General features: G+C 40.7%; 1 protein-coding gene across 1 annotated transcript in view; it reads right to left on the bottom strand.

Annotated features, from left to right (window-relative positions):
• Positions 1 to 16,096, bottom strand: part of TEX15 (testis expressed 15, meiosis and synapsis associated) — a 32,049-nt gene extending 15,953 nt beyond the window's left edge. The window contains exons 1-5 of the mRNA XM_033173923.1: positions 15,914 to 16,096; positions 8,908 to 9,043; positions 5,479 to 5,644; positions 4,181 to 4,427; positions 3,181 to 3,327 (exon numbers count right to left, since the gene is read on the bottom strand). Of these exons, the coding sequence (XP_033029814.1) occupies positions 3,181 to 3,327; positions 4,181 to 4,427; positions 5,479 to 5,644; positions 8,908 to 9,043; positions 15,914 to 16,087 (870 nt within the window). The 5' untranslated portion in view covers positions 16,088 to 16,096. The remainder of the gene's footprint in view (positions 1 to 3,180; positions 3,328 to 4,180; positions 4,428 to 5,478; positions 5,645 to 8,907; positions 9,044 to 15,913) is intronic.
• Positions 16,097 to 17,199: the final 1,103 nt, after the last annotated feature.

Raw genomic sequence — 17,199 nt, 5'->3', positions numbered from 1 at the left:
CAGGTCCATGCATCCAAGGTGTGTTGGTTTCCTGGAGGAATATTTTCTAAGTCTAATGTCATGAGTACCTGGTTTGATGCAACACAGGTCTTTTCCCCACTGTGCAGTTATCAAGACAGGCTTCTAATTGTTGGTTCCACGTATGTCTAATTGGCCTTAGTGTATTACATACTGTGTATAGGGAATTACTGAGTTTTCTTGAGGTGATGGTATGTGCTGTTTGCAAGAGATCCGGAGTGTGTCTGCTACATTCAGGACATCTTGGCCAAATTTTGCTCATATACTTTATTATCTTTATAATATGATCTGTACTTTAGATCTTTTGGTTTATGTAAAAATTGTTCCACTTAGTTAGCTCTGATTGTTAGCTCAATTGGTAGAGTATGAGACTCTAAATCTCAGGTTTTTTAGTTAGAGTCCCACGTTGCCTTGAGCATGGCTTGAACTGTGAAAAGCCGTACCAAAAAAATATGTATGTATGTTCTGTGAGAGATACTTACTCTGCCCATGTTTTTCATAAGTCAAGATTTTTGGCTGTTATATGTGGATTGATTGTGTCTGATGGTGAGGTGGGCAAATGGGTCAAAGTGCACTTGGTTTGCTATTGCCACCCAGGCTTGTGCGATAGCAGCTATGATGGGGGTTGAAGTTGCAGGGTTTCCCAGATGCTTAGGAGTCTAGTGCTGCCCAGTTGTTTAGCTAAGAAAATCTAGTTCTATCTGTCTAATGTGGGATTTCATATTCTGCTTCCTGTTGCCATTATGGAACTTGTGCAATTAGATAATATTTGTAAGTTTGTCATTGGGAGCTGCAGTTTGGTATATGCCAGATGAGGTCTGTTTGCAGCTCACAATTTTTTTTCTTAATACATCAGTTGGAATGAAGTATTTCCAGGGTGGTTGGTGGGGGGTGTACGTGGGAGGCCCCTAAGCACATATACCAGTCTGGCCAGAATTTTCTTTTTAATTGTTTATTGCCCCCCATAGGATTATTGTTAAGACTGGCTCAGTGTTCTAGGTCTAGGCCTCCCTATATTTTAACAAGTGTTTCTTGCATACTGAATTTTACCTAGAAATTGGGAGACCTAAGTACATCATCTTTTTCCACTTTAGCAGCCAATCTGTATGGTGGGTGCGTATTGGCCTATGCCCTATGGACATTGCCCCCAACTTCGGCTAGTTAACTTTGTATCTGTACAAGTGGCTAAAATAGTCTATTATTTTATTTAATTTATTAAATTTACATACTGTTCTATACCAACAGGTTCCCAGCAGTGTTTGAAACTCCCATTGTTCTAGGTGCATTTTGTGACAGGGAATTTCATTAGTGCAAGCAGTTTCTGAGCTCTGGGCGCAGTACTGCACCTCACGATTTCAGACTGAAACTGCAGAGTGGAAGGACAGGAGGCCCCTTTTCCGCCTCTCTCCACTTCCAGCTTCTCTCTGAAGACTGAAGAAGAGACCCTCTTAAGACTATTGGGGGGGGGGGTAACAGAAGGACTAGACCATGTGAAAAATGAACGTAATATTTTAGCCGCAATTCAATCATTTTCAGCTTTGCATTCTTGTTGTAAAAAAGTGTGCCTAGACATTCTGTTGCTGCACCCATAACCTAGGTTTAAGGTGCCATTTAGCTCTTAGCTTTCATATCTCAGTTACTAACACTGGCTCCCAGGATAAAACTAGAATATAAAACCACAAAATGCATAAAAACAAGAACAACCCAGTATCCCCCCAAACCCATTTTAAAAGAGCTTAAGATGTGAATCAACCAAAGGCCTGGTCAAAGGATTGTTTTTGCCTGGCGCTTCCCTGGGGAGAGCATTCCACAGACAGGGAGCCACTGCAAAAAAGGCCCATTCTCATGTTGCCACCCTCTGGATCTTTTGTGAAGGCACATGGAGGAGGACCTCAAAAGATAATCTCAGGGTCTGGGTAGGTTCATATGGGAAGAGGCAGTCCTTGAAGTATTGTGGTCCTGGGCGATTTAAGGTCTTATCAGTCAAAACCAGCATTTTGAATAGGGCCCAGAAACTAATTGGTAGCCAGTGCAGTTGGACCAGGATCAGTGCAATATGGTCAAACCCTGTTGCTCAGGTGAGCAACCTGCTTTTGAATTCTGCACTAGCTAAAGTTTCTGAACCGTCTTCAGAGGCAGACCTACATATGATTGTCATAAATTTGGGGATAAGAGTTCTGTGGGTCCACTGGAAAAAAAACCCAGCATGCCATCTGCAAAAAGGGGTATCTTGTACTTAAATCTGAGAAGATAGGGGTGCTGTGGTTTGGGAGACATGCTCTAGGTGGAGATGGGAAGTTGCACAACCCTTAAAGCACCAAGTTTGCAGATTGGGAATGTCTCTAGAGTTAACACTAGCAAGTGCAGACTGTGGTCAGGAGTGCTTTTTATCACCTTAAACTATGATGTGCTCTTTGTGCGTCTGCTTTGAAAATGGTTTCAAAACTTCCATGGCTGCAAAATGGAGTTGTACAAATGTTTGGTGGGGGTGGGAGTTGGGTAGGCCAGGAGAGTTTAACACATTGCACCAATTACACTGGCTCCCAGTTCACTTCTGCATCCAATTCAATGTGCTGGTATTAACCTTTAAAACTCTAAATGGGTTGTGTCTGGCTTATCTAAATGACCTTTTTCACCAACTATCAGCTAGCGTGCTTCTTAAAATAAAGCTACAAAGTCTGATTGAGTACAGCCAAAGGATAGGGTAATGCGCAGTTGTAGAACTCTCTTCCTAAGGAATTACCAGGTCAGAGTCTGTGTTTTTTCACATTTCAAATCCCATCACAACCCAATAGCAACAATAGCATTCCTTCATTCTTCATCTGAGGACCTCCTCCAGAGAGGGGACCTTCCCTGTCATGGGGCCTCAGTGTCCTTTTCAGAGAAGATAGTTTGGTGTCAACGTGTCTTTTGGGTGTCGGGCAAAGACTTTATTAAGGTGGGCTTTCAAGCATGTTTTACAATTTTTACAAAACAGTTTTCTAGTTTTGCAGCAGCCTCTGATGATTGTACTGTTTTTAAATTGTATTCTGTACTCACCCTGTTACTATAAAAAAATAATAAAAATTAAAAATAAAACAAACAGTTTCAAGAATACAACAAGCATAATGAAATATATGACATCTGATTAGGTCACATGTGCAAAAGTTAAGCATTCCCTACCAAAGAACCAATGGCCTGGTCCTCCAATGAATCCTTAACTGAAGGATGATTTCTGGACACATGGCAGTCAAAGTTTGGAGTTGGATCCAAAGCAACTTTCTTTTTGCCTTTAGGAGGCTGGATTTTTTTCACTTTTCCTAAGAGAACCTATCAGATTTAATCAAACAAAACAGTTATTTTCAGTAAAATGCTCATATGATAGCATTCAGTTACCTAGCTGGACATCTTTTCCTTTGAAGTAACTATATAGAACAAAGTGCTTTTTAAACACAGAAAAAGGTTCCACTCCCCTTAAGAGCATGTAACTTCAACCCCCCCCCAAAAAAACCAGTCAATGTAAAATAATGAACTGTGAGTTAACGAACATGAAAATAAAACATATACAGACAAATATCAAGAATCCACTCCTATATTCTGATTTCAGCTGGGTTTCTTTTAACCCCGCCCCCCCCCCAAATGTTATCTTATCACTCACCCATAGAGGCTTAATAACTAGAGTAGCTATAACACTTGTCCAAATGCAAGATATTTAAATCCTGCATAGGAAATTAAAATATAAATTCTTGAGATTTTAGTAAAAATGTATATGAATCTGAGGTATACTAACCACTATTATCTGATGGTATTTCTGTGTTAGGTTATGAATGAGGACTGCCCTTTCACTGTTTGAAGATGGCCTGTAATTACCTCTTTGTTGTGACTGGAACACACTCAGCGCTTAACAAATCCAAACTGCTCCTCCCAACACCATCGTCTGACCCACGCATTGAGACTATAAAGCTACACCTGTCTAGCTGGCCTTGCGCATGGAGCCAGTAGCATTTCAGAGAATGGTCCCAACTTTCAGCATCCTACCTAGCAACCTAAATTTGGTTTCTGCATACAAAAATGCATTATATTCAGAGAAAAATTATTGGGAGAAGAGATTTTGACACAAAACGACAACTCCTCATGCTACACAATACTTGCCTAGTATTTACCATTTCTGTATAATACTTACCCTGAAAATAATTATATTTTCTATTGGGAGTGAGTGTTTGGATGCATAATTCAGAGCAACATCAATGTGTCTGAATAAATATATCCCAAGTTGAGGATTTCCAAGTTGCTTCATAATATCTAGTTGTTCTTTCTTGGAATGACCAGTGTGCAGGCCACTCTGACAAATGTTTGAGACTTCCTTCTGAGAAACAAGTAAAAAGCTAGATGTTTCTTTATCTTGCCTTCCTGCTTCACGCAACTTAGTCCTAGCAATAAAAAAAACAACTTAATACACATTTCCAAATAATTTTATACATTTCAGATACATGCTTCTTCACTTTCTTAGATTATAAGCAATTTCACAATACTGTCGTATTTGATTTGCTTTATACCCACTTGCAAGAAAAGGTAACAATCTGGCCCTGACCACATTGCAAATGGATGGCTGCTTAATAGTTGCTGGTTTTCTTTAGTACATTATAACTGGCTGTTTTAGTATGATGGCACTTCTACATGCCATGGATTGTTTTATATCCAAGAAAGAGAGAGCCTGGTCTGATGAGTAAAGCAGCTGCCTATCTCTAAAACTGAAAACTGTAATACTGTTAATCTTGTTACTACAATTCATTGAACCATGTGAGTCTCAAGGAGGTGGATGATTCAGGATGAATGGGCATGTATTTCCTGCGGAATGGAGCTTAGCATATGTGGTTCAGGATGGGGGGGGGGGTTATAACAAAAGGGAAGGCAGGTGGCCTAGACAGTAGAAGCATCATGCAGTCCAATGTGTATGGTTCAGGCCTGGAGAAGGAATTGCCCAAGTGGGACTAGGAGAAACCAGAACTAAACTTCAGCATCTGTGTTCAATTATGACCATCGATAGCTAGTTTTGTGTGTGTGTGTGTGTGTGTTTTCTGATAGGGCTCCTATAGCTTTTGCACATGTAATGGTCAAGCGTGTTGGATTTGGAATGGAGAAGACATGAGTTCAAACCCCAGCCATGCAGTGGGGTTCACTAGGTAGGTATCTGAAGAAGTGTGCATGCACATGAAAGCTCATACCAAGAACAAACTTAGCTGGTCTCCAAGGTGCTACTGGAAGGAATTTTTTTATTTTTTGTTTTGACTACGGCAGACCAACACAGCTACCTACCTGTAACTAGGTGGGTTTGGGCAAGTCAGTCTCTCTCTCTTTTTCATGTAATTGTTTTTAGAATACAATGTGAAAACACCACATATAAACTTATTGGGAGTAAGGGTGGAAGACAAATATGATAAATAAAATAGATTAATTTATCTTCATATAAGCACAATTCACCTCTTTGTGACAAATTCTTCTTCCAGATCTTTATTGTGAACCATTTCTATCTTATTGAACTGCCACAAAGACTCGAGGTTACATTCTTTGTCAAGGCAGCTTTGACTCAGCCGTTCTTTAATCTCAGTACACTCTCTCTGATTATTGGAACACTCCGTTAGCAAACCTAAACACAAATAAATAAAAAAAATTAAGAAATCTATTAGAATTCCAGTCATGAGGATTACTAAGCAACATTCTTGGCAACACCGTGATTGTCACAGGCAAAAGAATCTCCCAAAGAGATTACTGTCAAGTTACAAGGTTTAGTAAAAAAAATCTCGAGAGAAAAACTTGCTTAAATTAGGTCATGGAAATTAATTCATTGACAGTTAAAGTAGTATCTATGTTATACAGGGACACATGTGAGTGACACTGCTTGGTTGAACTAGTGTGGTGGCATGAAGCATCCTGCTGCTTAGGTACTAAGGAGTTTCCAATCCAGCTTCTGTAAGGGAAGGGAAGCTGCCAGTTTGGGTTGGATTAAAATTTGTACAGAGGCAGCGAAAGGACTGAGAAGAAGTCCTAGGATATAAAGAAACCAGGGGGTTCCTTTTTCCTCCCCCGGCCCCTCTATATATGTCTGTGTTTCCATCAATCTGTGGGATACAAGATGGAGAGGGTGGAGGGCAAGGAGAGCAAAACTTTAAAATAAAGAAATGAAGGTGGGCAATCAACAGGAAAACACAGTGAAAAAACTCATTCAGATGATCTAGCATACATGATGAAGGAAGGACTAGACAAAGGGAAAATCCACACAAAACAAGCACTCAAGCAAGCATTTCTTTCCACACACAACTGTCCCTCTGGAGAGGATGTTGCAAGTTGAAGGAAGACACTGTCTTTCTCCAGTAGGGGGAGTCATCCCTATTAGGAATAGCATCCCCCTCTATGTGGTAAAAAGAAACAGAAAAGGAAGAAAAGAAAGGAAACTCAAGGAAGAATGGTGATCAGAAAGCAAGCTTTGTAGAAAATTCACAGTGTAAGAACAGGTGTTATGGAAGGGTGGGAGACAGACAGGAATTATAGGAAAGCTGGTCAACAGATCAAAGAATATGGTTGCTGAGTCAGGAATTATGCTAGTTATGGCTTCTACTGTCATGGCAGCCTTGTGACCTTGCAAAACTAAGGAAGCAAAAAGATGCAAAAACAGGGATATGGGATGAAGTTCACATACTAATTTAAGCTAATTTGGTTGCAAGCTTCAAGTAAACCTTTATTTGAAAGAGAATACAAGTAGAGACTGAGATAATTATTAAGATGGTTCATGTCCCTTTGTAAACCATTTTTCATGCATACCCCCCCCCCATTGTGGCAAGGAGTCTTCCTGTGAAAGCTTTCGTCTTTGTTTTTGACAACTTTTTAACATGCACGTTATAAATATGTAAGTCAATTGCTTTGCATCATAGCTTTTGCATATTTATTGAGGTATACAAGTGCCTCTTTACTGTTCTTGCTCTTAATTATTTTTTGCTACAATAAAGACTACATGACTATGTTTACTCAGAAGTAAATCTCAATGAACTTCAGTGAGGCTTACTGCCAGGTAAATGGGGTTAGGATTTCAGCCTTTCTGCTACATTTTATTTGTTTTCAAACTCAGTTGAATGTATCATTCAATGCTGTTCTTTCCCTATGGAAAGAGTAGAAAGTAGAAAGAATCATTTGTCTCTGACTACCCATTGCTGACCACCTGAACTTTCTGCCTTAAAAATGACATTAAATTTAAAATTACCTTCCTTTACCTCACCCTTCATATTTTCTTGACTTATAACTGAACTGCTAAACGAAATATAGCCGATGCCTGAGTGAGGGAAAAGAGATAGGATGGCAAGTTCATAGTGGCCGGCAAAACCAAGGTAGCAAGAACGGCTGCAATCCTAACCCCTTTTACCTGGGAGTAAGCCCCTCTGAATACAATGGGACTATTAGACATGGTTATGTTTGCAACCATGGATAGCATTATGATGAATATGATGGCCAATTAGGCACTTCATTAACTTTGATTTTTAAGCCCCTTGTTGTTTTGCTGCAAAAGACTAACAGGGCATTCCCTGTAGAAATTAATTAAATTTGAAAGGCAATACACAGAGGTAACAAATTTGTAAATATCTGTGGGTAGCTGAGTTATGCATGTCTACGTGCTCTATAAAAGCTACACATGTTTCTGCGTTAGTAGATAAAATGGAACATAGACTAGTGCAAAATAAGCCAACTACAGTGGAAGGAAAAATACCAGATGAAAGTGCAGATCGGAACAGATTAAAGCATGTTTGTGCATCCCTAATGGGAGCAGCCCTTTTTTGCCATACAATTACTCAGAAAGTGGTGGCACATCATAGTGGAGGAAAATATTTAAAGCAGAAGGTGGGAATCCTTGCAGGAAGAACTACGGTGGAACGTCTACTTACAGACGTGATCAGTTCCAGAGGTCTGTCCGTAAGTTGATCTGGGTCACTGGTAGAAGCGCCACTGTGTGCATGTGCAGACGGCAGCAGCGCGTTTCTGCGCATGTGCAGACGGCAGCAGCCGCTTCTGCACAGGCACAAACAGCAGAAGCCGCTTTTGCACATGCATGAATTGCAGCAAACCCGATATTTACTTCCAGGTTTGCCGCAGTCACAACTTGGATTGGGCCCTAGTAGAGGCGGTTGTAAGTGGAGGTTCTACTGTACTCAGAAGAATCTTACATCCTAGGCTCCTTTGGGAGGAAGGGCAGGATTTAAATTTAATAATAATGACAATAGTATTAGCATCTGCCACTTCCCACAGCTGGCAAGGATGCTTAAACACAAGTAAACCATAAAGATTCTCTTTGCAAATGTGACTAAATTTTGAATCTGATACAGAATAATATGCAAAAAAATTAATTCAATCAATCTTTATTGAAATATTATCATGGATAATGAAGGTACATCTCTGTTTGAGTTCACAGAATAGTATTATTGAATAAAAAGGCTGAAGATGGGCTGAACTAGAATAAAAACGTTGAAAACAAGGATAAATCCAGCACAGACAAAAGCTAAACCTAAAATTTGAAGGCCTAGCACAATAAAAAGGTTTGGATTTGTTGACTAGAACTGTAGTGACAAAGTCAGGCAACTCATTTTAGGGATAACAATCCATATAACATTGGTGCTATGGCAGCCAATCATATGGGGAAAATCTTCAGAAGAGAGACGAAAATGCACAGATAGTGTCAATTCCTATCAGAAACATCAGAAACTGTCAGGATACAACTGGCCTGGGAAAGTATATACAATGAAGTACAATGACATGAATTGTTTGAAAATGACATGATTTCTATCACATTGTTTCTTTGCTTATTAAATTATGGCAGATCTATAACACATGATCAAAAATGAGTTTTTTGTTATTTGTCTACTGTACCTTTATCAGGAGCTCTTTTAGGGATGGTAAATTTTTTCAAACAACTTTGATCTGGCAAAAATATACCCATTGTATTTGACGTTATGTTTTTCTGTATCACTTCCATCTTTGGTTCCTTTTCTATTTTGTCTTCAACCTAAATCGGTAATGAATTGCAGAAACTGTTATTAAAACTGTAACTTGTTTTTTTCTTACTTCCTCCCAGTCTCTTTTTCTTTTGTCCCCTAAATCTTGAACCTGAGAGCAGGGAGTGTCCTCACAGAAATTTGTACACCACTCCGGGAATTCTTGTGGATTGAAAAAGTGATAAAAATGCCAGTAATCGTAGTAGTAGTAGTAACATTTGCTTTCTACACAATTACTTTATTGTCTCTAAATATCTCCCATCATTGCCCATTCTGTTTCTGTTTTTAATTCCTACTGCACCTGGATGTTCAAATTCCCTATTAACTCTGAAGCAGGAATGCCTCTTTTCCACCCCAAAAGTTTAATAATAAAAGAATGCATTTCAGTGCAGGCAAGTTAAGGCTCCCCCCCAATACCACTAGGCTCAATAACTGCCTACGGTAACTGCAATTAAATTCGGTTATCAGTTGTTACTTTTGTTTTGCACTGGAGAACATGCAGCAATATATTTAAATGAAATGCAAGTAGAAATTTAAAATACGTGTAAGCATATTAAATGTAAGTATATTCAAAACTGCAACTGCTTTTATTCTTGCACTTTTATCGAAAGTATCACATTTTACAACTGTGGTTTGTATCCTAAGTTCTACAGAGTAGACCCACTGAACTAAATGAACCTAAAAAGGTAAAAGGTAAAGGACCCCTGACAGTTAAGTCCAGTAGCAAGTGACTCTGGGGTTGCGGTGCTCATCTCGCTTTACAGGCAGAGGAAACCGATGTTTGTCCGCAGACAGTTTTTCTGGGTCATGTGGCCAGCATGACTAAGCCGCTTCTGGCACAATGGAACACTGAAACCAGAGCAGCGCACGGAAACGCCGTTTACCTTCCTACTGGAGCGGTACCCATTTATCTACTTGCACTTTTTTTTGGCGTGCATTTGAACTGCTAGGTTGGCAGGAACTTAGTTAGTGTTGAAGGCAATCCTATAAGGTAAAATAATCAACCAAATACTGTTATTAGTATTTCAGAAGCAATTCTGAGGGGTTTGTTTTTTTTTGTTAAGAAGATTAAGTTTACATGTGTGTTTTTTACAGCAGTAACTCTTGAGCTAAGGGAATGAATTATGGTGGGCTGTTATTTATGAACTAGGCACTAGAGGGAGATACAGTACATGTTTCCCAGCCAAAACAATGGCATAGAAGTCTCCAACATTATTATTTCCATTCTCTACAAAATTGTATTCCAAGGATGCTTGTATTCCAAGGACCATAAATTATTCATGGAGGTCTATTAGCACCAAAGGCCTTATGCATCTCCAGCAATATGCAACATTTTGAATATCAATAAAACTGCAGAAAATTTGCACAACCAGCATTTATCACAGAGCTATGCAGTCTATGGGGGTGAGGGTAAAGAAAAGTGTTTGGGCACACTGAATTACTTAAGTTGGTTACAAGTTTCTAGTTCTTTATTTCTCTGGAAGATCAAAATAGAGCTCAACCAGTCAAAGTCTGTCCTTGAACCTCCAAAACAAGCATATCCATGATTGGATGACTATAGCTTTCAAGATCTACACTAATTTTCTCCAGTCAAAACAGTTATATGACAATTACAAAAAATAATATTTGGGCAACCCCAAACATCCTCTATGAGATGACGCTGATTGACATACAGTACGACCAAATACTTTTGGTGCAAGATACTCTCAAGGGCTTGGGTACATGCACTTATCAGTGCTTCTGCTCAGTGTGGCACTGGCCAAGATTCAATGCCATCTTGTAGATAAAGTTTTCCTGGAGGTGTGGGTGTATGATTTGTGGTGGGCCAGAGATTATGTGTGGGATGCATACTATCAGTGAGCATTCAAAAAAACAACAACACTAAGATCAAGAACACATGAAGAACCTTGTTGGATAATTTCACAGGACCAGTCCAGGAGTCTAGCATTCTGTTTCCAGAATGGCCAACCTGATATCTATTCAGGCCAGCGGGATGGGGTTGAGAGAGATCTTCAGATGTGCTAAAGAAATGAATGGGACTCCTGCCTCCCTCAAACTCTTGCTGTGCTGCCTAAGTGCTACAGGGCTTCTAGCCCCAACCCTGAACATTCAATAGCTAATAGGATACAGGCAAAGAGAGAATTCTGGAATTTTTCAGCTTCTCAGCATGCACACAGCCAGACCCTAATTCTCACCCTCCAGGACACTGCAGTTTTCTTGACACGCTATCTTCTTAAACTCTAAATTCAAAACAAACATTGAGAGTATGCAGATTAAGATCACCTGTAAGCATGTTGATATTTGATACTAAAAGGTCAGATTTAGCACATTGTACTGAGACACTAGGGACCCAGGTGGCGCTGTGGGTTAAACCACAGAGTCTAGGGCTTGCTGATCAGAAGGTCGGCAGTTCGAATCCCTGCCACGGGGTGAGCTCCCGTTGCTCGGTCCCAGCTCCTGCCCACCTAGCAGTTCGAAAGCACATTAAAGTGCAAGTAGATAAATAGGGACCGCTCCAGCGGGAAGGTAAACGGCGTTTCCGTGCGCTGCTCTGGTTCGCCAGAAGCGGCTTTGTCATGCTGGCCACATGACCCGGAAGCTGTCTGCGGACAAACGCCGGCTCCCTTGGCCTATAGAGCGAGATGAGCGCCGCAACCCCAGAGTCGGACACGACTGGACCTGATGGTCAGGGGTCCCTTTACCTTTACCTTTACCTTTACTGAGACACTACTAATAAAGTTTTATACTTTTTGAAGAGGTATTATTAATTAATTTATTATTAATTATTATTATTATTATTATTATTATTATTATTATACCCCGCCCATCAGGCTGGGTTTCCCCAGCCACTCTGGGCAGCTTCCAACAAAATATTAAAAAACAATGTTCTATTAAACATTAAAAGCTTCCCTAAACAGGGCTGCCTTCAGATGTCTTCTAAAAGTCTGGTAGCTGGTTTTCTCTGACACCTGGTGGGAGGGTGTTCCAGAGGTTGGGTGCCACTACCGAGAATGCCCTCTGCCTGGTTCCCTGTAACTTGGCTTCTCACAGTGAGGGAACCGCCAGAAGGCCCTTGGCACTGGACCTCAGTGTCCGGGCAGAATGATGGGGGTGGAGACGCTCCTTCAGGTATACTGGACCGAGGCCATTTAGGGCTTTAAAGGTCAGCACCAACACTTTGAATCGTGCTCGGGGGAAAGTACAGATCTGTGAAAAAGAAGATTTGTTTGGGAGTTTTTCCTAAAATGTACCCTTGTGTTTAGAGGGCTACAAACTGTGCAATTAACATTGGGCACAAGGCATCCCAGAACAGTTGTCACTTAGAGAAGAGCTGTTTCCTTCCCTGAATATTAAACATACAGAAACATTTTTTTACAGTAACAAATTTCTGAAATCAAGCTTATTTTTTAATATTTCTAGGAAGAATATGCATTTTAATACAGAATAAATGAGAGACTAGTTACACCATATACTATGGCACAATACTAAACCATTACCTATGTACCGATCTTACCAGACCTGCCGGAGCAAACAAAATTCTGATTTCTCTGTAAGAACTGCCAATTACAGTGTTCAGACTTTTTATATATTTTTGACATGTCTGTTATGCTTTTGCTCTGTTCAATTATTTCCTCACAGTGAATTACCACAGTAGCAGCTGCTGATGTGGCAGCATTGACCTGACCTCCAGTCTGCAGCTTACTGGGAGGAGAGGAACAAGGTGGTTCATCCAGCGTTCCTGCTGGTGCATTTGCTCCATACCAACCTCAGCTCTCTTCTCAATAAACCACAATGCTGAAGATAAGAACTCATAAGTACCACTCCTCCACCACATGCTACAACATGATGATGGCTAGTTAATACAATAGAATATATAAAAATGCTCTCTAGAATATACAATCTAATCAAAATAAGAATTAAAAACAGGATACATGTTTCATATATCATGTAGAAATATAGTCATATCCATGTAGCTTGACAAAAGAAACTAATTCAATTTTTGACCCCCTAGTAAAGAGAACCATGTTTCTGATAGCCATGCAAAAGTGACTAAGTCTGCCTTATTATCTACACAACATATTCATTTGCTTGTGCTGGGTTTTGCAAATCTATTAATCTAGTTTGATGTGGTGTTCACTTTGCCGCAATTAAGGACAGTTGACATATTCTAGGTTTTGCCCCTAATAACTTTTCAGAAGTATATTAACCTGCCTACACACTTACAATGCATTTTCCCTCTTAAAAGAATTCTCAGCACTGTAGTTTACCCCTCAAAGAGTTACAATTCCAAGCAACCATTAACTAACTACAATACCTAGAGCTCTGAGAGGAAAAATGTGTTTTGAATGCAATTTAAAGGTATAATGTAGACACAACAATATTCCCTTATAATATTATCCTAACAAATCACACAATTAAAAAGCTATACGTTCTATAAACGTGTGGAATTCTTAAACGTACTGTAATCTCATTTATGTACTTTAATTCTTTTCTGGGCAGCAAGATAAAACATCCAAACATCAGCACTTGAAAATGTTATTAACAAAACTGGTGTATTTTGTGTCTGTTAACTTTATACCATTTTCTACAGAATATCTGAACCAAGGGTATATTATGGTAATTATTATTCCTCCATGTGCTACACTAATTACCCCCCCCACCCCTTACTTTCAGGAGTGGCTAGACAGTTTTGAAATACCACAATTAAAATATGCAAGCTGTGAAAACCAAAACCAAGCAGAGATATGATGCTTAAAGTTACCTTTTCAACCAATTATTTGGGAAGATTTTCATTTCTTGAAAAGGATTTTCAATACTTCCTTTCATGGAAAGATTTTCTTTAAAAAATCTGGATTGGAAGTTACTTAACTCTACAGCAAATTAAACACTACATCAACAAGGAATCAAACCCAACTGTCATAATAGTTGTTTTTTAACCTTTTGAGAATATATTTGTCCATTATGCAAACAAACACAGACCACAACACAATGCTAGTTTAAAGTGGCTGGGGAGACCTGGCCAGATGGGCGGGGTATAAATAATAAATTATTATTATTATTATTATTATTATTATAAAGTAAAAGTTTCCAAAAAGATCTAAAACTCAATCTTTAACTTCAGAAATCCCACTGATTGTTAAAAAGGATTTTCTTCTTAACATGTTCGGGAGTTCATTTAAGTCATGCACTTACTCTGTTTTAGCTATTAGATTCACCTTAATGAACAACAAGGACAAAGAGTGGGAACTATGCACTTCTTCACTGTAATTTTAGAAAACCCAATAAAGCAGATTTTTTTAAAATAAGTAAAAACAGTATCAATCAGCAACAAATTTCTGAAATTGCCTTACACAGGTAAAGTAACTAGCTGGATACGAGAGAATAAACTATCATAGGCAGGAATAGGCTCACCTAGTGATCACTTTTACCTTATGAGTATATGCATGCTCAAAAGTTAAATAATCATTTTTAAAGTGTTACCAGAGGGGACAGCATTACAGCAAATCAGGCTGCGATCTTCAACCTCTTACACTGAACTTAATTTTAAGTAAATTGTGATGGCCCTACATGCTCTTCCAAAGTAGTGGGAGCAGTTCAGCAATAGAACAAGAAACAAACTGGGAATGCACTGTTTAAATAACACATCAACAGTTAAGTTAGCCCTTAAAATCATTTAATCACCTTAAATATATTTATCAAAGTAAATGGATAATTCCTCCTACTAATTTCAACATACTGTATATGCATGGACAACATGTAGGTTTTAATCTGAGTGAACTGAGGGCATGGTGTGCGTGCTCAGAACCAAAGGCAAAACATTTAGTCTAGATTTAATAACATGGGTACCTAGAAGATTCAAAAGGACCCAAAATGCAAACTGGACTAACTACTCTCACATCTTATACATAGACCACCGAACCACACATACACACAGGTTCCAACTCTCAATTTCAGAACTGCATTTCTGCTTTCTAGGGACAGATGACTAGGCTTAAGTTTCCACAACTTTTAACTACGAGCTCCCACAATTAATACTCAGGAGCACCATCATTTATTCTTCCTTCATTCCCTGCCCTGCCACTGATAAGAAACACGAAATCCAAAACCTGCTGCGCACATTGAACATTTTCTTCACCACTATCAAGAGTTGGAGCAAGAACCTATACTGTATCTTATCACCACCAAACAAAACCGAAGTGACAATAACAGCATTTACTTATAACCTCAGTGATGTCGAGAAACAAAAGAGCTTCGCGGGGATTGGGGAAATGAACAGGGTCCAGATCCAACGGGGGGACGGAACCACTCTCACACCGACGGCCCTCGCTCCCTCCACACGCCGCAAAATCAAATGTGCCCAATTCGGTTCCGCAGCAGGACATACAAGTAACCACTAACATAGCCGGCTTTTTTATATATAAAAAAGGGTGAAATTCGTGGCCATGAGACTCGCGTCAACGGCTATCAGCCAGGGCAGTAAAATGGAACCTCCAGGTTCAGGAGCAGTTTGCTGGAGCCTTACCCCGTTGCTGAGCGACAAGAAACGTGGAGAGGGATTGGGGGGGGGGGTTCCCTCAAGCCCTTCTTGTCGAATATTAGAAACGGGACTCCGGGCCAGAGGGATCCAGAAGTGCAAGCGTCGAACCGCTGGAAAACAACGGAAGTTAGCTAATCGTGAGCGACTTCGCAGTTGATTTCAACGGGTCACCCCTCGAGCGCGAGATTTCGCTCGGGCTGAGGTGCCAGCAGGAGACCCGCGGAGGGCGAGAGAGAGAGAAGCCGCAGGAGCGTGATAGGGAAAAACCGCGCGAAGCCATAAGCCGACCCCCGCGAAGCAAGAGCGGATAGGGCGCGAAGAAACCTATCGGTCGGTCACTCACTCTCTCGTCTTCAAAGCCGCCGTCCCTTTTCCCCGCTCCTTCGTCGCGTCCCGTCGGCTTCAAGCATCCCTCCGGCCTGCGCTTCGAATACGAACTTTTCAGGGCGCCAACAGTCCCGACTGTCTCCACAGCGTGCCCGGCCTCTGTCCGCTGCTGCCGCGCCACCGCCACCATCGCGGCGGCTGGTGGACGAATGGAGCGCGCCAGCTACCGCAGCAGAATTTATAAGCTCCGCCCCCGCCGCCTCTCGCCACGTGCAGCGCGCGGTGTGAGGGAGAGGAGGAGCCAAGGAACGGAGGTTCTCGCGCTCCGAAAAAACCCGCTCTCCTACGCTCTCCCCCCCCCCCCCCGCCGCTACAAGCCTGTTGCAAGCATATATTTTACTTTACTTTTCGCCTCCAAGGGGTAAAGCGAACCTACCGAAGGACGGTTGGTTTGGGCCAGCCATAATAAACCCCAACCAAACTGAATAATGCATAAACAAGTGAGAAAACTTCGCCACAAACACACACTGTTCAAGCAGGCTTCTAGACAGATTGGAAATTCCCGAGATTAGTACAGTTCAAGGCAGCACACCAGAAGCCGTCGGATCTAGGACCTTTCTGTCTTGTTTGTTTTCAGTTCCAATATTTTAAAAACTCACCACCCCATTTGTTGTTTCTCCCATTTCTTCTTCACAGATCTGTGTCTTATGTGGCTTGAAGCCTGTGCAATTGCAAGGTTCTTACAGAAGCTGAATTTCATGATTATTTGGAGACTGGTCAAAAAGCAGGGTAAAAAAATAACTTATCTGAAGAAGTCTGCGTGCACACGAAAGCTCATACCAATAACAAACTTAGTTGGTCTCTAAGGTGCTACTGGAAGGATTTTTTTATTTTGTTTTGTTTCGACTATGGCAGACCAACACGGCTACCGGTACCTACCTGTAACTAGGTAAGCAGACACACGCTTTGCCCTGGTCTTGAGATGATGCATGTTTCCAGGACTCACACTGTTTTTGTGTGTGTGTGATTGCATTTTGTAATTGCAAGTTGTTACTAATGTTGTATTTAAAATGTTTGCAAAGTTGCAACCAGCCCTGGGACCTCAGGGTGAATAGCAGGTTATTTCTACACCAGGTTTCCCATCCCAACAGGTTTTGTGGTAACAGCAGATGAAAGCTTACAAGTTCACTCCTTAACATCTTTAGGTAAAGCTAATGTAGATGCCTAGCTGAAGCCCTGGGAAGTTGCTGCCAGTCAGTGTAGACAATACTGAGCTAGGTGGACTAGCGGTCTGACTTTGTA

The sequence above is a fragment of the Lacerta agilis genome, chromosome 16 (genome assembly GCF_009819535.1).
Source record: "Lacerta agilis isolate rLacAgi1 chromosome 16, rLacAgi1.pri, whole genome shotgun sequence".
Lineage (NCBI taxonomy): Eukaryota > Metazoa > Chordata > Lepidosauria > Squamata > Lacertidae > Lacerta > Lacerta agilis.
This window is presented reverse-complemented; position numbering and strand designations above follow the sequence as displayed.